The sequence below is a fragment of the Apostichopus japonicus genome, chromosome 18 (genome assembly GCF_037975245.1).
Source record: "Apostichopus japonicus isolate 1M-3 chromosome 18, ASM3797524v1, whole genome shotgun sequence".
NCBI classification, from domain to species: domain Eukaryota; kingdom Metazoa; phylum Echinodermata; class Holothuroidea; order Aspidochirotida; family Stichopodidae; genus Apostichopus; species Apostichopus japonicus.
In genome coordinates this window covers 7,739,413-7,764,098 of record NC_092578.1, presented here as the reverse complement: position 1 = coordinate 7,764,098, position 24,686 = coordinate 7,739,413, and the positions used below count along the sequence as shown (strand labels likewise).

At 37.9% G+C, this 24,686-nt stretch overlaps 2 protein-coding genes and 4 non-coding genes across 6 annotated transcripts in view; 1 reads left to right on the top strand and 5 right to left on the bottom strand.

Annotated features, from left to right (window-relative positions):
- Positions 1–24,686, bottom strand: part of LOC139958974 (uncharacterized) — a 68,400-nt gene that overhangs the window by 12,546 nt on the left and 31,168 nt on the right. Inside the window, exons 5-8 of the mRNA XM_071956439.1 lie at positions 24,457–24,507; positions 23,048–23,111; positions 19,208–19,383; positions 17,360–17,570 (exon numbers count right to left, since the gene is read on the bottom strand). Of these exons, the coding sequence (XP_071812540.1) occupies positions 17,360–17,570; positions 19,208–19,383; positions 23,048–23,111; positions 24,457–24,507 (502 nt within the window). The remainder of the gene's footprint in view (positions 1–17,359; positions 17,571–19,207; positions 19,384–23,047; positions 23,112–24,456; positions 24,508–24,686) is intronic.
- On the bottom strand, positions 4,683–4,764 carry Trnas-aga (transfer RNA serine (anticodon AGA)). The gene has a single exon. It is a non-coding gene; the product is annotated as a tRNA-Ser (tRNA).
- LOC139958866 (uncharacterized) lies at positions 8,398–12,552 on the top strand. The gene is made up of 3 exons (XM_071956268.1): positions 8,398–8,514; positions 9,958–10,082; positions 11,763–12,552. The coding sequence occupies exons 1-3, from the start codon at positions 8,481–8,483 to the stop codon at positions 12,138–12,140; spliced, it is 537 nt and encodes a 178-aa protein (XP_071812369.1). The 5' UTR covers positions 8,398–8,480; the 3' UTR covers positions 12,141–12,552.
- On the bottom strand, positions 12,754–12,835 carry Trnas-aga (transfer RNA serine (anticodon AGA)). The gene has a single exon. It is a non-coding gene; the product is annotated as a tRNA-Ser (tRNA).
- Positions 13,270–13,351, bottom strand: Trnas-aga (transfer RNA serine (anticodon AGA)). The gene has a single exon. It is a non-coding gene; the product is annotated as a tRNA-Ser (tRNA).
- Positions 16,426–16,507, bottom strand: Trnas-aga (transfer RNA serine (anticodon AGA)). Its single transcript has one exon. It is a non-coding gene; the product is annotated as a tRNA-Ser (tRNA).

The following is a 24,686-nucleotide window of genomic DNA, read 5'->3' as shown; positions in this document are numbered from 1 at the left end:
TAATTTAACCATCTTCTTTTTATTATAAATTACGGAATAATGAATTAAATATCAGGCAATATTAATTCGAACATGAACTGTATTTCAACTATCCAGTGTGATTCACTGTTACTTCATGCCTACATCTAGTATTACGTTTCATTACGTGACCTTCTACAAATAAACAAAAAGACGCTAACATCGACAGACTGTCTGCAATATTTCTTCAAGTAATAGAATTGTTATTATGCGTTATGCATTTTCAATACTTTATGAATTTTCAAGGTTTTTAAAGCAATACTTTGCAGTAAATCGAAAAACAATCTAAGTATACCCATTTACGATCATAATAAAAGAAAAAATAATAATAATAATGCAATACTTTCAAATTCCCAACGACGATTCTAAAATTACGTATATACTTGCCACAAAAGATTAATTGTTGAGATATATCCACACTGCTGTGTATATGAATATGGTTATTTCTCTAAAAGGTGCAACGACCTATGGCTCACACTGACGCATACGGGACCTCCCTCCCATCCGACTGCGCTCAAATTTAAATCCGAGTCCCATGCTGATTTATATATATATATATATATATATATATATATATATATATATATGTATATATATATATATATATATGTATATATATATATATATATATATATATATATATATATATATATATATATATATATATATATATATATATATATATATATGATATATCTGATGATGTTATTTTTTCTGGCAAAATTTAAATTTGTTGCTCGGGGCGAAAGAGCGGAAATGGGAAACTGGAAACACGAACAGTTTTCTTGAGGTGGTAGAAACGAAATAGTTGGGAGAAAACACAAAGCAATATTCAGTTTTTGATCGATTCAATAGCATCTCTAAGTAAAACAATTGACACGAAATCAATAACTGTTTGTCAAACCGTCGTTCGAGCGATCATTCAACTCAATGGACGTCTCGTATCTGAATTTTGTTTGCACGATATATATAACGTGAAGGAGAGTATTAATGGAGCATACAAGTACAGGAACTTCTATATCAGTTTGAACTAGTTCTGCGATTTTATTAACATTATGAAAACGTGCAGATAGATGTAGACTGACTCTATATGATATTACTACACACACAATCTACCCTGGTCACCTTCAACCTGAATAGGGCACTTCTCTTCTTCTGTTTTTATTTTTTATTTGCTTTCTCTTTTGTTTCGAAATTAGGTTTAGGATCAGAATACATTAGATCTCATTTGGGCCAACAATTTCTTCAGATTTGTCATATATAATTTCGAACCATCTGAACCGGTGTAGATCAGTTGCAGCCCTTAAAATATTATGCATAATTCCATCCCTCCATGTATAATTTCAGCCCTCATACATGGTTAGATTTGGTCGATCTAAAATGAACGGAGTAAATGCTAACTTTAATGGATCGCGTGTGCTGACACAAATTATGGCAAATTCAACACTAAAAATGCACGCGCATTAAATTTAAAAGCTAACTATATGCATACCGATAAAGTAGTTTCTCCAGTTGTGTTAAATTAAGATTTCAATCTTTAGTTCAAAACCACCAGGCTGCATAGATACACTGCATGCATGAATAAATACCGAACTTTCCCTACTGTAGCCTATACATCCAGGGTACCGGCTTTAGGTTCTAGTAACTCCTTAAAAGAGCCTCTTGACCAAACCGAGCAATTTACCTGCATGCTAAAAGGATATCTCTCTCAGTTATCCAGGGTTTGTATACGTTGCCCTTACTATGTTACTCATCACGTGGCTAAATGGCCATCAAAAGTGGACGGGCGTACCTTGAATGGAGCCTTTTAGTTTTATTAAATTGAATGAATAACCCTCTACATCTATTCCGTCGGTCATTTGGAAAAGGTCAGTTTTAAAGGGACATATGTATACTAAATCTAGATGGACGTTATTTTCGTGACCGATGTGCGCATAAATAAAGCCTTATAATATACGCATGGGGTATATTTGAGTGTTCCTTCAATATATCTACAACATTTAATATGTTGAGGATTTGATTTTTTTTTTTTTCAATTTTATGATATTCTGTGATTGAAGAGTGAATGATATCATCGTATTTATCTTTGTTTTTTTCTTTACAATATTTTCAATCATTTATACTCATAGAGGAAAATAATGTTTCTACATTTCAATGAAATCGTAAACACATGAGACATTGGAATATGATAGGTTTGAAGAAAATCTTTATATCTATACCATGATGAAATCACAGACAACCATACTAGTATGTTGTCCACTTCCTGGAGTTAAGGAGGGCTAGGGCAGCCAAAGATATGTTACATTCAATCAACTATACTTTAAACTACGGACAAGATATTGGAATGGGGTTTCAACTATCACTGAGGAGTATTGGTCTGTTTAAAGGTTACACTCTCTGCCAAAGGAATACATCTTTAAGCGGAGGATCTTTGAGAAAACTCGAATTAAAGTTCTGTACATTTAAATATGATCTCGTGTCTGCCGGTCAATCCAAAATAATTTATTGGCTTAGAAAGCATGACGTCACTATCACGTGGAGGAGAAAATCCTATTCGTGTACCATTGGATTATGTATAATATAATTATGGACAATCGCCGTAAAATAAATCTGTAATGATAAATATCGATTTTATTTTCATAACCAAAAAGAAGTTATTTTATCAGCTTGTGCTTTTACTTATATATATTTCTTACATCGCTTTAACGGTAAGTTATGAGCAATAATTATGAGCAAAACCGTTGATGATAGAAGCAATCTTGAATTTTTGGATTCCTAGAAGAAAATGTTTGTGAATCACGTTACGAGAAGATGAAAACGATTTTAATTTCAGATCGCCTGTGAACACGTAGCCCTAATTGTTCGCTTGGAGTTCTCGAAGAGGTTTCTTGTCTCCGCGGAGTGGATTTCCGCTGAATCCATTAATCACAATTTTTTAATGACATTGTAGCATCGTTATTGAGCAACAAATGATCCCAGCTCTTTTCTTCGTCTGAGCTGTTATTTTCATCACGACATAAGAATGGACTTGTCGGCGATCGAGAAGCTGATTTGTCTCCATGGTAATATGACACGAGACAATTGGGTTCTGAGATTGTTTCGACAGCTCTCTCGGGACAGCCCCAAATCACTGCTCAAAAGGTCGTATCACAAATGAATGAAAGTATTACTTATATATCCGTGGTTTTCTACATACTAATTACTTGCGCGTAATTGTTGCATTTGTTGGGGGTGGGGTGGGGAGGGGGTGGGGGAGAGGGGGGTGGCATCCCTCGTTTGATCGTGGATCCCTATGGTGTGTCCCGTGATGGGATAATGTCCTAATACAATCTGTATTCAAAGTACTCATATGTCGATAAGCTTCCAAAAAAAAAATATCATTCAAAAGGGTATCCCCTTTAAAAATGGTTATATAAAAAAAATAACAGCTTGTGGATTTCGATAACCTGCGAGACCATGCACATTGGCGAACGATAATGTGGAGCACAAACCGCTTTTGCTTTGTACATTGGGGTGGGTGGGGTGGGGGTGGAGGGGAGTTAGATTGAGGGAGGTGGCATGTTTTTGGAGGGCGCTGTTGTATTTTAAGTATCGTCTAAGAACAGATTCCCATAAAACATGCAGTTGAAGTTCATGACGAGGTCATAAGGTTATATCAAACTGGTTACGATCGTGCAGCTATCCAAAGAAACGTATGTTGTCAAAATGTTATCCACAGTTTACATAATTCTGGTCAAATGGCTATCTAAATGTACTCCCAATATTGACGAATTGTGGGTTAAAGATTGAATAAGGAAAGATCGCTCATGTAATAGGAAATGGGAACCATTGTTATATATTGTTCTGATGGTATTGTGTAATCATATAGTATTGTCTGCAAATTGCAATCAATGGATAATGCATTTTTCAGGTAACACAATCACCTATAGTTTGTGTCAGTACGCAGTGATCATGCGTGCAGACCAATTAGTGATAAGATGAAAGGTAAAAGCCGATCAGGAATGGTTGATTGACAATGTGAAACTATTATCAAGGAGAAATAGGCTATGCTGTTGAATCCGATTATTTCTATGGTCTAATAACCTCTTCTGTCATTACATACCAAAGTGCAAACAGAAATGAAAAAGACAATTTTTTGCTTGATGGAAAGAAATGTTCATGTCAAACTAGCAATGATCTTCAAAGAAAAATACACGACACGATGATGTGGATTGGGCAGAAGAGGGAGGGACGGGGTGAGGGAAGGGGTGGGGAAAGGGGTGGGGATGTGGGGGATGTATCTAGTTATGAAAATGAGGCGAGGGTGGTGGGGAGGTGTACGCTGTAGCGAAGTAATGGTTTACTCAGTTCGGAAAAGTAAGAATTCACAAATATAGAAAGTTGCACGCTATTTTCTCCCGGTAATAATGTTAAAATCAAAATGGTATTGCACCCACTGCATTCTGCAGGATAGGGGGGGGGGGGTGGTGGAGGTACCTCTGCACTCCACAGGATTCTGCGGGAGCCTGAGGAAGGAATGGGTGAGAATAACGAGAGGAGATGCGTTTAGTTGGTGTATGGCAGGCAATTTATAAATTACAAAACTACGTTGGATTCGGGATTTAGAAAGTTCCACGCTGTCCCTTTTCTAGTTCTACAGTTTGTAAAAGCAAAAATTCGCCCTTCGTAGTCGGCAGGGTTCGAACCTGCGCGGGAAGATCCCAATAGATTTCTAGTCTATCGCCTTAACCACTCGGCCACGACTACTTCACATGTTACACTTAGATGTGCATGGAGTTATATAAACATCGTACATATTCGCCGTTGTTTACTCAGTGAGAGCATATAGTCTCTATCTCTTTCCAATGTTTGGTTACCGGTTAATAGTATACATAGTATAGAGATATGTATAATTTATTGTTTTTTAATAGCGATTTGAATATTTTGGAGGCTTATGCCGCCCAGACATACCGGTATTTGTATAAATCATATGTTTTCAAATTATTTGACATTTTTCCTTCATTTTTGAAATGGTTTTCTTTTTTTAAATTGTTGTTTTCTTTTTCAAGAACATTTGCCTTACAAACATACGGTGAAATAAAAGAGATTATTAACACGTTTTACAGATCAGAGGCGGATCCAGCTGGTCTTAAATAAAACAGAGAGGGCGTTGTCGTGGGTTCACTGAAGCCGAATCCCATGTAGAGGGTCTGTGGGTACTACCCCTCCCCATGGGCGGCGATCATGGGGGGGACGGGGGGGACATGTCCCCCCCAATATTTTAGGTGGGGGGATATAGTATCTAATATCCCCCCCAATATTTCGTGGCAAAGTTTTTTTTGCATATTTTTTTTATGATATCGCTAGTAATTTCAAAATAGAAAATGCTTAGATGCAACTTACAAGGCCTGGGAAGTGCCATTTCCAACGATCTGGGAGGCATTTCGGCCAAATTTTTCTTTCGCGCTTCGCGCCAACTTATGGTGGCGCTACGCTTAGATAGTTTGCCTACAAGCCTGTCTAACCGTGTCACAATTTGTTACTATATCTGACCGAAAGTAGTTTTTACTTTTTTTTTCGAAATGAATAGCTAGACGGACCGCAACCGTAATGGAATTTGGTTTACCGATGAAAAAGGAAAATAGGGCTGTAGCAACCATATTTAATATATACATATACATATATATATATATATATATATATATATATATATATATATGTATATATATATATATATATACATATATATACATATATATATACATATATACATATATATATACATATACATATATATATATATATATATATATATATATATATATATATATATATATATATATATATATATACATATATATATATATATACATATATATATATATATGTATATATATATATATATATATATGTATATATATATATATATATATATATATATATATATATATATATATATATATATATATATATACTTGGGCGGCGATCATGGGGGGGGGACATGTCCCCCAATATTTTAGGTGGGGAATATACGGTAGTATCTAATAGTAACTAATATCCCCCCAATATTTGGTGGCATAATTTGTTTGTGTGGCTATAAATAGAAAAAAATGCGTGAGATTATTTATCCAATCATATTTGGCGGTGGCTAAAACTTCATCCAACACATGCTGCATGAGGTAAATGACTCTTCGTGGTCGTTTCTGTGACCTGTGACCGTATAACATGTTGTCACTCATGATTATTATCATGTCTGTAGGCCCTACATATCTTGTGTATGAGTGTATAAGTACGTACAATCATATATATGATCCACATCGATATGGGTTCACTGGGTTTCCATTTGGCCAGTTTCCTACAAGATTTCTAACCGCAGGCGCGTAGCCGGGGGGGGCCGAAGGGTGGAGACCGCCCCCCCCCCCTCGAGCATATTTTTTGGTATTTTGTTTATGATGTCGAAGTTTTATAGTAGCCGTTATAAGAGGTTTTAATATTTGTACACCAATAAATTAACTGTGTCTGAATTTTCGAAAATTCCTTGACCAACATTCTTCATCATGCTTCCCTCTAATCGTGCAATTTTGACCGGTCTGTTAGGGGTTGAAGGGGGTTTTTCTATATTGGTTGTCCATTGATGAAATTTTGTGCAACATTATGGGTATGTTTTGAAGTGAATTTATTATTCAAATTCTGAACAAATAATAGGCTTAAAACCTTGAAAAGTGTGGCTGACGGGTATTGTGGGGCGTTACGTAGAATTACCTACAAAAACAATGATCCACAGGAGATGCGATGAGGTCGAACATGATGTGTGACTGGTGACAATCTTGAAAAAGGTTATGAATGAATGAAAAAAAACTATTGGGAAAAGCTTGGTTCTCAGGCAAAAGTGTATATCTGGTTGGTCATTTTCAAGCCCGAGAAGTGCCATTTCCGGTGATCTGGGGGGCTATCAAAACCAAAAATTTTCTTGTACGCTGCGCGCCAACCAATGGTGGCGCTCCGCTTAGATAGTAATTCGCCTGCACCCAAGCAAATGTCCCCCCCCAATATTTGAAACAGATCGCCGCCCCTGCCCCTCCCCTCCCCCCTAATTTTTACACGTGAAATGGTGCACTTTCTGAGGAATATTTAGGCTATGAATTAGGTATATAATTAGGTCTATACAAGCAAGGATGTGTTTAGTAACAAATTTTAGTTTTGTGGGGATTGAAGGGAAGGGGGGGCGGGGTAAACCCAACCCCTGGATCTCCGACTGCAGATAAGTGAGCTGCTTTAAAGAAGCTATAGTTGAGTATGAATGAGAGGAATTATATGATTTCAAGGCTTGATTCAAACATACGCTGAGTTGTACACAATCATAAAAGAGGTGGGGAAGGGGCAGGGAGGGGTGGGGTACTTCTCGTATAACGAGGGACAGGATGGAGCTATGTTATAGCTCGGTACAAGGGAATTGCTTAAAGTTTGACATACTCTTATTTTTTTTTTTTTTTTTTTTTAAAGTTTCACTTTATTCAACCAAAATCAAAATGTACAGATAAAACAAGTGCACTTAGTGCACTTTTTGACAAGTACTAAACAAAATTTAGTAAAATAATAATCCAAACAGTTAATGCAGAACAAAGGAAGTATATATTAAGACTTTAGAAATGAAAAACAAAACCTTAAGAGACATTTGTCTTGAGATTAATATGAAGTTTGTTATTTTTAATTTTAACAAAAGACGTTCCGGACGTCCAAAGTTTACTGAACTGATGTTTTGTAAGACGACTGAAGTCTGCTTCTACTCGGGTTTTAATTTCCTTTGCAATAATCGAGAGAAGAGCAGTCCCAGTTTGGGCTTGGTCTTCAAAAATATGAAGGCACCTTGACTTCCAAATAGCAAATTTCGTAATACAAAAGATAAACCAAATTCTGTTGAAAACTATCTGTGGAAAGTCGACACAAGGGAATCCAAACAAATACAGTTTCATGTTAAATGAGCTGTTATCACCAGCTAATCTGTGAAAAATTTTCTCTACCCAAATCAAAACTGTCTTGGCTTTTGGGCATTCCCAGAAAATGTGAGAAATGGTCTCAATTTCGTTACACTGCTCGCAAGGACAAATACCGTCACCCATTCCCCAGTCCTTTATCCTTTTACCGGTGTACAAAATGTGATGTGCTAGACGCCATTGAAAATCCATTAATTTGTTGCCTAGCATGTTACTAAAGGCCAGCTTCCAGATGGTCTCCCAAGGGAAAGCTGGGTAATCTCTAACAGCAATTAAGTTGGCACCACTGGGTTGAAGGGATTTAGTAATAAGTTTGATACTCTTACTGGACTGAAAGAAAAGGCTGTCCATGGAATGTAACCTCCTAATGATATCACTTGCGTAAAGTAACGAGGGTGGACAAACGGCAGAATTTGGCCGCGTATTGGACCATAACTGAGGGAAGACTCTACGTAGTGGCATGGCCAGAAAGAAACGAGCTATAATAAAATGGATAGGCGGGTCTTGCATGCGAGTCAGCAAGGTAAATAAAGGTCTAATTAACAATGCATCCATCTTATTTCTAAAACTATCTAAACCTAAGCCGCCTTGTAGTCTGTCCAAGATGATGACTTTCCTAGACACAAGGTCGGGTTTGTTTTCACCCCAAATAAAGGAGAAAACGGCTTTGTTTACTTCCTTGACCACACTATCAGGCACACGAAAAACGGGGGCCACAAAGTAAAACAGTGGATAAATAACAGTATTAGTAACCAGTACTTTGCCTAGGAGAGTCAAGTGTCTGCTGCTCCAAGATTTAGCAAGAAGAGTGGCAGATTTAACCTTTGTAGCCCAATTACAATGGACAGCCTCCTTTGAACCAAAAGTCACACCCGTGATTTTGATTGAAGAGGTACTCCAATGAATGTTGGTGGGTAACTGACGAGAGGCAAACGTACCCAACTTTAAGCCACAAGTCTTGCTCATGTTTACAGAAGCACCGGTAGCTTTTTGAAAAAGTTTAAACACATTAAAATACTGTGCGATATCACCAATATTGGTTGCAACACATGTGGCGTCATCCGCGTATTGAAGAAATTTAACACGTCTGCCACTCCCACCAGGGATGGGAAAGCCCCGGATGCTATTGCAACTATTAATATATCTAGAAATTGGCTCAATAAATAACACATACAGAACCGGTGAAAGGGGGCAGCCCTGCCTCACCCCTCGAGCAATGGGTATGATATCAGAGAGATTTCCGTTGATAAGAATACGACTGTAAATATTGTTGTACAAAATAGTCACCCATTTTCGAAAATTGCTACCAAACCGTAACTTCTCGAGAACTCTCATAAGAAATGACCAAGAAACTTTATCGAAAGCTTTGTGTTGGTCGATTGAGATGAGGGCACAATCAATTTTCTTCATGGCAGAATAATCAATTATATCTCTAATTATGAACATATTATCGTGAATAGATCTGCCAGGGACAGAACACGTTTGATGCTCGTTTACAATAGTGGGCAATACTTTAGACATTCTGATTTGTAGAACCTTCGAGATCAGTTTATAGTCTGTGTTAAGCAGACTGATTGGACGCCAATTGGTTGGGTCAGTCTTATCACCTTTCTTTGGGAGAAGTGTAACGATGCCTGTACGCTGAGACATTGACATAGTGCCAGTTTTGAAAATGTTGTTATAAACACCGAGGAGGTCTTCGCCCAACATATCTAGGAAGGAGGAATAGAATTCATATGGAAGACCATCAATACCCGGAGATTTGTTATTGGAAGCAAGCGACAGAGCAATCTTTATCTCATCTAGAGTGATAGGTTTTTCAAGACTTTCAATGTCCTCATCATTTAACATGTTGTGCAAACTATTAATGAAAACATCTTGAGAACTCTCGTCAAACCCTTCGTGGTTGGAATAGAGATCACTAAAGAATTTGTGGAAAACCTCTATAATTTCCTTATTATTGCAGGTAATATTACCGTCCGGTTTGCGGACTTGATGAACAACTTTCTGATCGGCTTGACGTTTTTCTTTTCTAAAGAAAAAGGCAGATGGTTTTTCCCCTTCTTCAAGAAATTGAGCTCTGGAACGAATGTAAGCACCTCTTAACTCAGTGTTAATAATATCATCGATTTCCTGAGAATTTGAAGTCGCACAAAGCGTTTGAAGCTCTTTAAGCCGATTTCTCTTCTGACGAGCAATGCGGGAGCTGTGCCGAACCGCAAGCGTTTTAATTCTAGACTTAACGTTCTCCCACCAATCAGATAAAGCATTAAAACCTGGCTTCAGAGTGGACCAAAGCTTATAATAAACACGTAATTCTTTGCAGAATTCCTTATCATTGTTAAGAGACACATTGTACTTCCAATAACCTTTCCCCCGAGTAGCAGTGTGAGGAATTTGGATGTTGACCTGAATAGGCTTATGGTCAGAATAAGGGATCGGCGACGTAGTCGCTTTGTTGACAAAAAAATCTCTCGAAGAGTAGATTCGATCAAGTCTAGAACTTTGACTGTTGTTAAAACGAAACCAGGTATGACCGGGTATGGTGGGGTGGATAACCCTATAACAATCAACAAGATTATAAGTGACAATAAGATCGTTGATCTCATCCCGGCCTACAAAAGCAGAACGGTTGGACGAAATGTTTGAGCGATCGATGTCATCCATTACACAGTTAAAATCGCCCCCCAAAATAATAGGGTCGTAACCACGGGTGTAAGTGTAAATTTGCCTGAAAAACGCTTTCCTTTCACTCGGGGCGTTAGGCGCATAAATGTTACAAACCCGTACAGTACTGTTATGAATAGTGCAGAGGGCAGAAATGCAACGACCAGAGGTATCGTGTCTTACTTGCGAAATGACGCAACACAGTTTACTACTGAAAGCAATACCCACCCCACAAGAGTGATTAGAAGAACTAGGGGAGAAAATGAAAGGACCACCCCATTGACGTCTGAAAAATTGAGAGTCGGCACTATCCGACAAATACAGTTCTTGCAGAAGAATAATATCAAAATTGAATATCTTAGCCCATTGTAAAATCTTTGAACATTTTTTGTTGTCTCTTAGTCCATTAACGTTAAGTGAAGCAATCGATAGGTTCATAGTAGCCATAGAGAGAGATAAAGTAAAGAACAGAACGAGATGTATACCACAATGAGATTCCGATGATCAGGCATTCCTTAAAAAATACCTGTCGAAAAATTCTATCTCCTTTTTACTGACAAATTCTGGGTGCTCGTCAGCCATATGTAAGATCCATTCCTGGGGGGATTTACACGTGTTCTTGCATGACTTCATAGCACATGGGTACTTTGACGGTTTCAGCTTTGGGTGGGCGTTTAACAGGTGCTCTTTCAAAACGTGATACTCAGAAAAAACTTCCGGGCATCCCTTTGCTTTACATGAGTGCCATGGCTCATCCTCTAGAAAAATTTGTGACATTTTCACACTATCTTTGGGGTCCTCGGCGGGGAAGCGAAGACTTGACCTGGATCTTTCTGGTCTTTTGACTGCTTCAGGTTGGGAGACACTTTTTCTCTTGGGTCTTAAGCTGGGACGAAATTTATTATCCCCAACGATGTCCTCTTGTGACGATATTTCAGGTGAAGGTTTAGACTGTCTTCTTTCGCTGTTCGATACTTCCCGATGTTCTGTTTGAGGGGTGGCCCAGCTACTTGATGCTAAAGACATTGTCTCCATAACCTCTGTGTTTTCGAACAAATCTGTGTCGCTATCGTTGATTGTTTGACTTTCTTCTTTTTTCTCTAGGTCCTGTGTCATACCTTGTGTATCGACCGTTTCGGCATTGGTGTTGCCGTCAGTTACTTTTGCCGTTGGCTCGTCAGTTTCTTCCGACATTGTTGCCTCTTGTTGCACGACAGCAGGACCCTTGACCCAGGCTCTGGCGGTAGGGCTGATTTTGTTCGCAAAGGAAATTGGGCAGCTACGAGAGGTGTGCCCCAACTTTTCGCATACGGTGCACTTAACTTCAGTCACACATTGCTTTGCTGTATGTCCAATTTCGTGACAGTTGTAGCACTTTATCTGGTCACAGTGTTTTGCTTCATGTCCGTTTGCTCCACATTTCAGGCAAGTTCTGGGCTGGCCTCTATATCGCACCCAACAGTTTCTTCCACCAAGTCTTAAGGATGAAGGGATGTCTTTGGTGATTTCAACCTGATACTGCCGAATCCCATTAAACACCTGTGGGTAGTCGGAAAGTGTAAGGAAACGACCACTCACAACTTTACCGTAACGGCCTAGAATATACCTCACCACGTTGTCCCCCAATTCATACGGTACATGCAAAACCGTAACTAGCGTCGTGCAACCGGTATATGTTGTTGCAGTGCAGCAATCTGCACTCGATAGAGCAGGCCAAAACTTCTTCTTCAAATCTACTGTTTTGAAAGTCACGTCCCATAGTCTACCGGGGAGTTCCTGAACCGCCGTTAGATGTTCTCCGGGATCTATGCACTTTTCCTTCAAAAGATTAAAAAGAACTGACTTCCCCTCACTACAATCTAGGTGAAGCTGTATGGACGTGTCTCGACTAAGAGCAGCCATGTTGATCCCTTATAATATTAGAATTTGGTGGACAACTGACCAAAAGAGCTCTGTGCCAAAACAAAATTCTTATCGTTTAGACTTTCCAAGACACTATCTATCACTGACCTAGTCAGGGTAACAGCTTGACATACTCTTATTCTAGAAGAAATTTTCCTCCTGCTCCTCCTACAACTTAAGAAAAAGAGAGTATCGTAGTCGGCAGGGTTCGAACCTGCGCGGGAAGATCCCAATAGATTTCTAGTCTATCGCCTTAACCACTCGGCCACGACTACAGGCTGAGAATAATGGTGAAAGAGGCTGTATTGCCTTTCATCAGAATGTGCATAAAAGTTCACACAGTAGACACTTGAGATGTGAGTGGGGTGGGTGGAGTGACACGGGGTGGGGGGTCTAAGAGATACGTCTAGTCGTCATCGTTCAAGATTTCTCCGTGCCCCTTCACTCATGCTATAGATATTTAATGGGATAAACCAAATTGCTCCTACAGCACCAAAAACTCATAACCCTACCGACACCCTTAATGATATGAAATAAAAAACATAAATATTTTAGCCCTCTACACGCTTGCTTCATACATGTGTAAATTATACATTAATTCAGCACGTAAGTAGTAAATTCGTTTGATTTTACATGTTCTAAATTTGTCTTGTACCCATGACATAACAATCCTATTGAGAAAACGTTCTTTCAAAGCGCAAAAGAGAATCGTAGTCGGCAGGATTCGAACCTGCGCGGGAAGATCCCAATAGATTTCTAGTCTATCGCCTTAACCACTCGGCCACGACTACACGTTGAATTAGGGGACAGACAAATGCATTGTCTTTTATCAGTGCGTGCAATACTGTTTACACAGTACAGCGGCTGCATTACACAGATTGCAGATGTGAGCGAGCGTTTGGCTCCCACAATGCTGCAAGCGATTTGGTGTTACAACCACGTATCCGGATGTACTAAATTCCCAGCTGTTCCTGGGCAAGCTCGAATTTGAAAAGATATTTGCATCACTTCAAATTCAACAGTTCCGAGAGAGGTTATTAAAGTGACGTAATCGTATATAGGTCTTTAATAGAAATACGACAAGCAAGATGTTAGGTATTCGTTCTTTATACCTATTTTACATTGTAACTTTTATAACATCCCATTGTATTTTTTATAACCTCTTATTGTTTTTTACTTCTTTTTTGTGTGTTGGCATTTTAGGATTATTTTGATTAGGTTATTATTTGTTTCACTGTATTAATTTTCTTTTTATCGTTTTATTTGTGAAGCGCTTTGATACTTGTTGTGATTTAGTGCTATATAAATGATCACGTATTTATTTATTATAAGATGCTGAATTGTTATGTTTTCCCCGAGAGGTGAGGTTGATCAGTAAGCATAGGCGAAGCAGGTGGGGGCTGCGGGGGGGGGGCAGCAGCCCCAACCAAATATTTTTGTGAAAATTCGGGCAACATGGTGAGAATTTTTCGGGCATCTACTGGAAAGAAAAATAAGTTTCAATGTGTTTTCAATAGTTAAACTTGCATCATTATTATTGTAACAACTTCCCCCCAAATTCTAACCAATATGAAAGGGTAATAACACTCCAAAGGATTGTATGTAATTGGCCTTCGATGTAATAACCGATGCATGCCAGCTGTTATTCCTGTATTCAAATGCACAGAACAGCCAGCTCCCTTGGCTACGTCGCGTATAGTCATTCTGAGATCGACAACTTAGTGACCATAAATGGCATATTTTTACTTTATAACATGAGCTTTACTGAAAAACATGTTTACGATACTGAAGTGATCCGGGACGTAGCCATACTTTATTTTAGTGTGTGTCTGGGAGGGGGCGGGGGTGGCGAATGCCAAAGCCTTTCCAGGGGGAGAGGCCTTAGGTGGCCTTCGGCTCCCCCGTTCACCTACCCACCCCATGGCTACCCCAACTCAAGTAAATATTTTGGACATTGGAAGAGTTAATGTTTGCATTTTTCAGCAAAATGTTGAGATAAAGTAGTCAAAATTCTAAGATAAAACGTGAAAACTTTGCGACTGTGTCAAAGAACTGACCCCCCCCCCCCCCATGTTGTTAATCAAAAGAGGTAATAGTCAAAATGTTGATACAAAAAGTCAAAATTTTGAGATAAAATAAGTCAAACTTTTGAACATAAGAAAGCCAAAGTTGTTAGATGAAACTTAAAAATTGTCAGATAAAAATCATTCAAATTTTCAGATAGTGTCTGGAAAATGTAAATGTATATTGTTTTTATATATTTTTTAAATTTAAGGACACATGACATGATGTTACCCATTATATATATGATATATATATATATATATATATATATATGTGGGGGGGGGGGGGTGAGAGATACGCCTAGTCGACATTGTTCAACAGTTCTCCGTGCCCCTTCCCGCATGCTATAAATATTTAAAAGGATTGTCTGGTGGCCCAAAGAAGGTACCTTAAAAAATAGTAAATAATTTTCCAAACATGTTGTCAAAGTATGAGAACGCTAATGTTGCGTTTGACAGAGAAACGATTTTTTAATCGTTATGGATAGACACTTCAAATATGATTTGAACAGTACAATACGTGACGTCAGCTCTGCCATAGCAGATTGCGTCATAACCCACCCTCCGCACAGTACCTATACGGTAATCACAACAAAACCAGCGTGTGTATACAGATAAATTTCTTCCTTAATTTCCGGTGAAATTTCTTAAAAATTAGATATGTTTTCAAAAACTCCTTAAGCCACCATGTACTTGAGCGGTGGTTCCGTGGTCTTTGTGTAACACAAGGTAAATTTTAACAGCAGACTCTGAGTTGTTCAGGCTATGCATCGCGCTATCCAGCTCCAACGCGAAAAATGTTCGCATGTAGGCTGTACTCAAACGTTGACAATCGGACAGTTCTGCGAAGCCTAAGCTTTTCAGCGCTATATTCTGCTCTGACAACGATTCGATCAATTTCTTCAATAATTTCCGGTGAAATTTCTTATAAATTAGATATGATTTAAAAAACTCCTTAAGCCGCAATATATTTAGTAGATCGGTGGTTTCGTGGTCTTTGTGTAACACAAGATAAGTTTTAACAGCAGGCTCTTCGTTGTTTATACATCGCGGTATCCAGCTCCAGCGCGAAGAATGTTCGCGTGTATAGGCTACTGTAACGTTTACAATCGGACAGTTCTGCGATGACATCGATCCCGCCAAGTTTCATCTTTCGGTTTAACGAATACTTTATAAGTTTCCTTTTACTGTTAATTTGATCCGTGAATTTTATTTCAGCGAGTTCGAAGAACAGTTAATGAACTGTGGTTTGAGTGTGAGTGTACTATGTGTAACGCTATACAAGTACACCAACTGAGCATCGTAGTATATACGTTCGCGAGTATGTACGTTATATATATGAGGCAATTCAATGTGCTTACACGTGAGTTAATTTGCTGCGGAATTGGGAGTGCTAACTTCAAGTCGCCTGTTTTGCCTATCTGCAAGCACTACGTCAAACACCATATTGAAGCGTTCGAACAAACGGTACTTTTGGTGAGAAACTGGTGAATTTGAAAACCAGATTTCTACAAGAAGAAAATGTCGAATGGGGACAATTTTTACATGGTTAGAAAGAGAAAAATAATAACTACAAGGACAATGTATCAAAATCTTCCACCAGACAATTCCTTTAACCCCACCGACACCCTTAATGATATGAATAAACACATAAATATTTTAGCCCTCTACACGCTTGCTTCATACATGTGTAAATTATACATTAATTCAGCACGTAAGTAGTAACACGTTTGATTTTACATGTTCTAAATTTGTCTTGTATCTATGGAGGAAATGTTCTTTCAAATCGCAAAAGAGAGCATCGTAGTCGGCAGGATTCGAACCTGCGCGGGAAGATCCCAATAGATTTCTAGTCTATCGCCTTAACCACTCGGCCACGACTACACGTTGAATTAACGGTCAGACAAATGCATTGTCTATTATCAGTGCGTGAAATACTGTTTACACAGTACAGCGGCTGCATTACACAGATTGCAGATGTGAGCGAGCGTGTGGCTCCCACAATGCTGCAAGCGATTTGATGTTATACGTCGCGTATAGTCATTCTGAGATCTACAACTTAGTGACCATAAATGGCATATTTTTACTTTATAACATGAACTTTACTGAAAAACATCTTTACGATACTGAAGTGATCCGGGACGTAGCCATACTTTATTTTTTAGTGTGTGTGTGGGAGGTGGAGGAGGGGGGGGGGCGGCGGGGTGCCAAAGCCTTTCCAGGGTGAGAGGCCTTAGGTGGCCTACGGCTCCCCCGTTTACCTACCCACCCCGTGGCTACCCTAACTTAAGTCAATATTTTGGACATTGGAAGAGTTAATGTTTGCATTTTTCAGCAAAATGTTGAGATAAACTAATTCTAAAATAAAACGTGAAAACTTTGCGACAGGGTACAAAACTGACCCCACCCCCCCCACCCCATGTTATTAATAAAAAGAGATAATAGTGAAAAAGTTGATATAGAAAGTCAAAATTTTGAGATAAAATAAGTCAAACTTTTGAACATAAGAAAGCCAAAGTTGTTAGATAAAAATTAAAAATTGTCAGATAAAAATCATTCAAATTTTCAGATAGTGTCTGGAAAATGTAAATGTAATAAAAATACAATTATATTTTTGAAATGTAAGGACGCATGGCATGATGTTAATCCAATATATATATATAAATATAAATATGTGTGTATATATATATATATATATATATATATATATATATATATATATATATAAATACTTACCACTGTTTCCCCCTCCATAAGGTTTCTTTGTGTTTTCTTCTGGTGTAGGAAAGACCCCTGTTATGCCATTGTTTTGCTCTTTCGGTAAGCACCATCGTGATCGGTTGGTTGGAATTCGAGAAATTACGTCATTTGTATTACTCCTGTTAAACTGACAGTCGCTACCGAACCATCCGCATGTACAAACGCATCGATTTTCATTCGTACAAAACTGTAAAAAAATAATAATATTGCCGATTTTAGATAAAAGGTTATTCGTGTGAGGTTTTGTTTAGTTTGTATACAACAGTGGCGTGCGCAAGCGCAAAACATACGGTTTACCAAACTGTAAGTTCAAAACCCTATGCCAATACCTTGTCCCTAACTTGATCAGGATGTTATTTTGACCTAACAGTGCAGGTTTTGTTTTTAGTATATTTCTTCAGCAGTCACCATAGGATCCCTTTAACAATCAATCCGCAGTCTAAGCTTATAGACTGATGTGACAGGGTAGTCAAACACTATGGTTATGTGTATAGATACGTGTTGAAAAGAGTTATCTTTTCATACCACACTATCATTACAATGTTGTTCTTTTCCTGCTCATGACAGGCTTAATATGTTGAAGAAGTATGTTGCGTTCACTAATGGCCTTCTTAGAGAAATAGACACTGTGTTTCTTACATGAGGTATCTTCCGCCAACTCTAAGAGCTAATCACACAACATGTGTTTGTTGCAATACGGTGTAGTCTGAAAATGTTTATCAACCCAAATCGTTCACTTTACTTTGGAATCTGATGGATTAACCTTCCTAAATAAATCTCAACACATTACTCTTCGCCGGGCCTGCAGACGAGAGGGGCCAGGAGGCTAGAATCCTGGGGCCCGTCAGTCCGGGGTCAATTAGAGAGGGCCCGGAAAAGATATGGAGGGGCCCGGGAAAAGATGGGATAAGTAATATAGCTCTTGTATTCTCACTCATGTTTAATATACCTAAAGAGTAAATGAAGAGTGCAAAAACGGGAGCGGCTGGGGTGGGGGTGGGATTTGGGGGGCACGGGCTCGACCAGACACCTATCGCCGCTGCTCTTGGCATAAAAACACGCCCACATCAGTTGTATCCAAACTTTGCAGGCCCGGTACCTCCATTCATGTCACACGGCGAGATATGATTATAAATATATTATAAATATACGTAATCATTCTCACATAGTAAGTTACAATATATTTGACAGAATTATACAACGAAGTCTGAGATTCATTATATATATATATGCACGACACAAACATCTCCTTGATTTCCCGTCTTCTCAGCTTGTTACATCGTTTGATGAAATCTTCTTCTCTTTAAGTTTATTAAAACAAATAAACATTACGTATGTAATTGCATGGACAAAAATACTCAATTTGTCTTTGGTTTTCGCTGACACAATTAGAAACCTCACCAAAATTGAAATCACTAATTAGTTTTTAGATGAAGTCACGTGATCATACCTTATTAAAATAAAAGAGAACAAAACCATTTCCTGTCAGACATTTGTAGGTTTTTTTTGCAAGCTTACATAATCATTCCCATTATTTATGACAATCAAAACAATATATTGTTTGGGTGTAGTCCATTTGTGACGTCACAGGTTATTGCGCAATGGATCCTTCAGATCAAAATGAATTCATTTCAACTTTTGTTTCACAAAAAAAAAAATACCGAACAAGTTAATTACGCTGTAAATTGGATCACTGTACTTTCCTTATCAAATCTGCATTATAAATTGATGGAATCTCAAAACTGCGTTATACTTTTAAATTCAACCGTTCAATATTTCTTTATTTTTCTCCTTGAAATATATATTTTTTTGCAGTTAGATTACCCCGTTTCCTGAGCATCTTTTGCCATTTGTGGAAGAAGGGCAAGTGTTGTCTTTTATATCACTGATACGAAGACATCTCCCGTCCACACACACCTCTCTTCTATTGCACACGACCGTTTCTGATGGAATGTCATAGGAACTGTTGCTATGTGACGTCACAGGCTCACTAGGATATGCTGCAAGAAATAAATATAGTAAGTCGGATGATTTTTAGTGCAGCAAATAGCGTGCAAGTTTTTTTGTATAATATTGTAATCAAATGGGGTTTTTTCAGTATAAAGAGAAAACACTGAAGCTGTGATATTCTTAAGTTGAAGGGAACGGCTTGTTCAGGTTTTATTTATTCATTTATTATAATATCAGCCATTATATTCAACTCGTCTTTCATCTTGCACTGGGAGAGAGAAGCCAGATGGGGGGGGGGGGGTGGGAGGGGTGGTACTAGACCATTTCGATCTGAGCAGTTTGTCAGATTACCATCCTTCTGGGTCCCAAGGCACCCACCATGTATTTTCTATACAGGGACAAACCGAAAACAGGAAATGATATATGTATTGCCAAAAAGAGAACTCTCAGAGGCCCCTTCATCTTGGTGAGCCCTATGCATGGCCTTGGAAGCTTCGGGGCTTCAAGGCACTTGTCAAACTCCGCCTATTGGATAATCAGGCACATCTTATGAGGACCGACCCAAAGCACTGTCTGCAGGAATTGAAGTATATGATTCATATTGACTGATTGGCAGTACTACACGTGAGCACCATACTGAACGTATTTACTCCACAATAAGTATCAATATTTAAAAAATGGTTAAAACTGTATTAAATAAAAGGAATGCAAAGGCGACAAAATCATACAGTCTACGTACTAACCACATCTCCCCATGTAGGATGAAATTCGCTTAAATATATTACCTTGACTTTCAAAATTCAAATCAAATTGTTTCGCAATTTACAGTTATTTATTTATTGATTGCTTTTGCCGACACCTCTCAGCCTTAAACTGATGATGAATTTTCTGTCTCATTAACTCTCTCAAACGTTATTCGAGGCTGATCGTATTGAAACAATAAAACTAACATGTGCGTGACCGTCAAATCGTAACTATGAGCTTCATTTACGACATACATAACGAGATCCCTACTATACAGTCTGCATCATTGTGTCGTACCCACGTACAATAAATATTTTATTTTTGCGATATTGTATCCCCCCATGTCATTCGTCCTTCCTGACGGTAAATCGATTACTCATGTGATATAAAACAGAAATAAATGTTCGAATCATCATCGGTAAATCCTGAGAGGCACATAGAATGTTGAGGAAAAGCTAAGTATAGGGAAAAAAATTCTGCATTTCGGTGACTGAATGCAGTGAATGGTGTGTAAAATAAGTTCATGCGACATAAAGAAAGTTGAGTCGAGATTGATCAGTATGTATTCATATGTGACCATGAAGCGGAGAGATGTCGACATTAAAAAAACCTATAAAACTGATAAATAAGTCACCAGTCACTTATTCAGTGTAATCATTTTGTTTCAATTCCTCACTTATTCAAACAAATAAATCATGTATACTTGTTTGCATATATACGGCCTAAAGATCCTGAAAAACTCATTACTTACGAAATCGCGAAAAAATAACATAATATATTTACAGTTCTTCGTTGCCTTTATGTGTCATTCCTGACGCTTATATATGTTCCTGTCGATAAATTTTTGACACTGCTTACGGATCATGGAAAAAAATATGTGTATTTCTCTTTAAGGCACATAAATTAATGTCATATATTTTGTCTCACAGTATAAATTCCATTGACATGCCATGTCTTCGGCATATACTGAAGGAGCCTGCAACATTGGTAACTTTCATTTAGTCTAAGAGATATTTTTACAAAAAACAATGAAACAATTCAAGAAATCTATACCTTGCTTTCCCGGTTCCCTCTCCCCCTTCCCCTTCCACTGCCCCTCACCCTCCCCTTCCCCTCCCCAAACATTACAATTCATTTATGCATACTTATACAACATATACTTACAACATTGGTAACTTTCATTTAATCTAAGAGATATTTTTCCATTAACAATAAAACAATGTAATGCATCTAACCTTTTCATTTCCCGGTTCCCTCTCCCCTTCCACTTCCACCCCCCCCCCCCCCTCTCCATCCCCGAAAATGACAAATCAATCATACATACTGAGAAATCTTGACTCAACTTTGCGTGACATTTTTGTTACAAATTTTCAAAGAGAAAAAGCCTTTCTTTAAATGTTCTGACTGAAAAAAATCCTTAACGTCCTACACACGCTAATGGAAACTTGACATATATATATATATATATATATATATATATATATATATATATATATATATATATATATATATATATATATATATATATATATATATATATATATATATATATATATATATATATATATATATATATATATATATATATATATATATATATGAACGCATGCGCACATTGTATAACGCCCGCATGCAATATCCTTATTGAAAAGGTCGCCTTATAGGCCTACTGACATTTATCTTGGTATATAAAAAGTAGATTTTTTTTTTTTTCCGTTTCGAACGGTTTTTTATTTTTTACTTCTTCTTTCTATTGGAAAAATGAATTTATCTCCTTCATGATAAACATTACACACCGTATAAATTTTTATTGCATTCAATTAATTTTCAAGAGTCGTTGGGCAAATTACTTCAGTGAAAGTTTATTAATAAAATAAATCAAAACATTTGTTGTCCTTGAAGGGGCCAAATAAGACATTAACTTTGAAAATGAAGCGCAGGTGTGTCGTTTGTTCACTTTTCCTAGTATTTTTTGTATACAAACTTGCAAGTATGTATGCATCGTGTGCACTGGTCTGTATTACTATCCTCAAAGAAATTTATGAATTAAAAGGTGACGAATCATTTTACATAAACAATGATAATATATATATATATATATATATATATATATATATATATATATATATATATATATATATATATATATATATATATATATATTTATGGATGAAGTCTTAATACGACATCATCGAGTCGTTTGCGCTTTTATTATTTATGTTTCTTTTCGTTTATTAGTTTATTACAATGTTTATTTTCTGTAGTGGAGATGGTGAATGTTGTGTCCCATTTGATCATGGGGCTGGTGGGGGGGGGGGGTTGCCTTAATGTTTTAGAGGGTGTTACACTTGTATTGAGTAGATAACGACTCTCCACTTTATTCCCCAGCCAACGAGGAATGACCAAATAGACAGTTTAATATCTCAATGAGTGACTTTGTAGGATGAAGTTATATGAATGACCATTGTTTTAACATATTTGGGAGCAACTGTTATGACCGTTGAATGACATGTAACATATACTAGTAAACCATATACACCTTGAACTAAACGTGTGTGTGACCAAGACGAAGAAAGGAGATATGCTTTTGGGGTAGGGGAGGGGTATATGACTGGGGAAGGGAGGTAAAGGGAATGGAAATGAATGTGGATGGAGGTGGTGAGAAAGGGAGGGTTGGGTGGGGTGGGGTTGGAGCTTAGGGGTAGGGGAGGGTAAGGGGGAGGGCAGTTAACAGAAAAGCTATTAAAAGTAGCTTTACACTGTTCGGTGAATTTAAGACGACATATAACTTACGATAATCATACCAAAACACCATTACCAATGCAGGTTATAGGTGGTTATTCTCACCCACGAAGTGGTTGTCGGCGAAAGCATATCTTATTTACACTAAGAACATCGAATATAATAGAAACTTATAGCTTGAGACAGAAATCTGTCTCGGAAACTTTAACAGAAATGTATGTCACTTACTATGTGCTAAGAAGGCCCCACATGGTGAGTTGGTTAGTAAACATTGGCCACGATAGCAGATTCCCTGTAATTTGAAAAATTTAAGAGAAGGAAAAATTCACATTTAAAAAAACAAAATTGGCGTTAGAAGTTATTATAAACAAAACTGCGATTGTATGGGTATAGACATTGCTGATGGCAATTAACAATAGTTGTGATTATATAATCTGTTGTTTTTAAATGAAGTGAACTGTGTAACATATTATTTTAGTGATCATTGCTATTATCATTCTTTTGACCAAAAGTGATCCTTGGAATATGCCCAAAATTTCGATGATGCCTCCATATTTTTTTTTCAAATTTATAGTTTCAGTAATTGACCCCTATCGTGGAGAGAAATCCCCCCCCCTCCCTCAAACAAAAATCCTGCCCCTCCAAACAAACACTCTGCCCCTCCAAATTTGGCACTCTGCCCCTCCAAATTTGACCCTCTACCCCTCCAAATTTGATACTCTGCCCCTCCAAATTTGACCCTCTGCCCTACCAAATTTTGACCCTCTGCCCCTCCAAATTTGACAATCTGCCATCCAAATTTGGCACTTTGCCCCTCCAAATTTGACACTCTGCCCCTCCAAACTTGACCATCTGCCCCTCCAAATTTGACACTCTGCCCCCTCCAAATTTTACCCTCTGCCCTACCAAATTTGGCACTCTGCCCCTCCAAATTTGACACTCAGATCCTCCAAATATTGACACTCTGTCCCTTCAAATTTGACACACTGTCCCTCTAAACTTGACACTCTCGAGCCCCCTCCAAACTTGACACAATGCCCTCTTTAAATATTGACACTCTGGCTACTGGCCCGTATCTCACTAAGGAATATAAAGACAGAAGCCACTGACCGAGTTCAGAAACGTGACAAATGGTAGTACAACATTGAACTTGATCAAGTCCCCCACAATATCAGTGCATGGCAAACATATGTTATATATTATTACTTGTGCTAGCTCCACCCCTTGCTTGAGCAATATTATCTCGCTCTCTCTATCTCTATCTTTCTCGTCTGTCTCTCAAGAAGAAGACAATCTTCACCGTCTAATCCTGTAAGCATCCATACGTGTGTATACTGCAGGTTGAAGGGATTTGGTAGACTTATGATTTATCTTCATTAAGCCCCAAACAAATTGACTTATTCTTTTTTGTTCTCCTTCCATTCTATCTTACGGCAAATCCTATAGATATACCACTGACGCACCACAAGCGCTCATTATCAGCGCAAAGCAACTTACGGCTTGTCAAAACAATAAATAACAGGTTCATCACTTGAAAGACTTTTTACTGAGATTAATTTGTAATCTCTTAAAGTAATCATTAAATTATAAAAGAGAAAAAAAGTGTGTGAGAGAGAGAGAGAGATAGTTGATCTTACTGCATTGAAGTCACAAGGCGTTTTGTCGGCTAGATGAGTATTCGAAGGGCACTGTGAATAAAACAGATTTATGGAGACTATAACGTTAGCATCCTCAAAATTGACAAGGGAGGGCTATATCGTCGGTATATACTATAGTAAACGGTGCAGATATTGTCAATCATTTTTGACGAGCTCGGGAGAAACAAAAACAGGAACGGTGGAAGGTGGTTCATTCTGAAGGTGGGGAT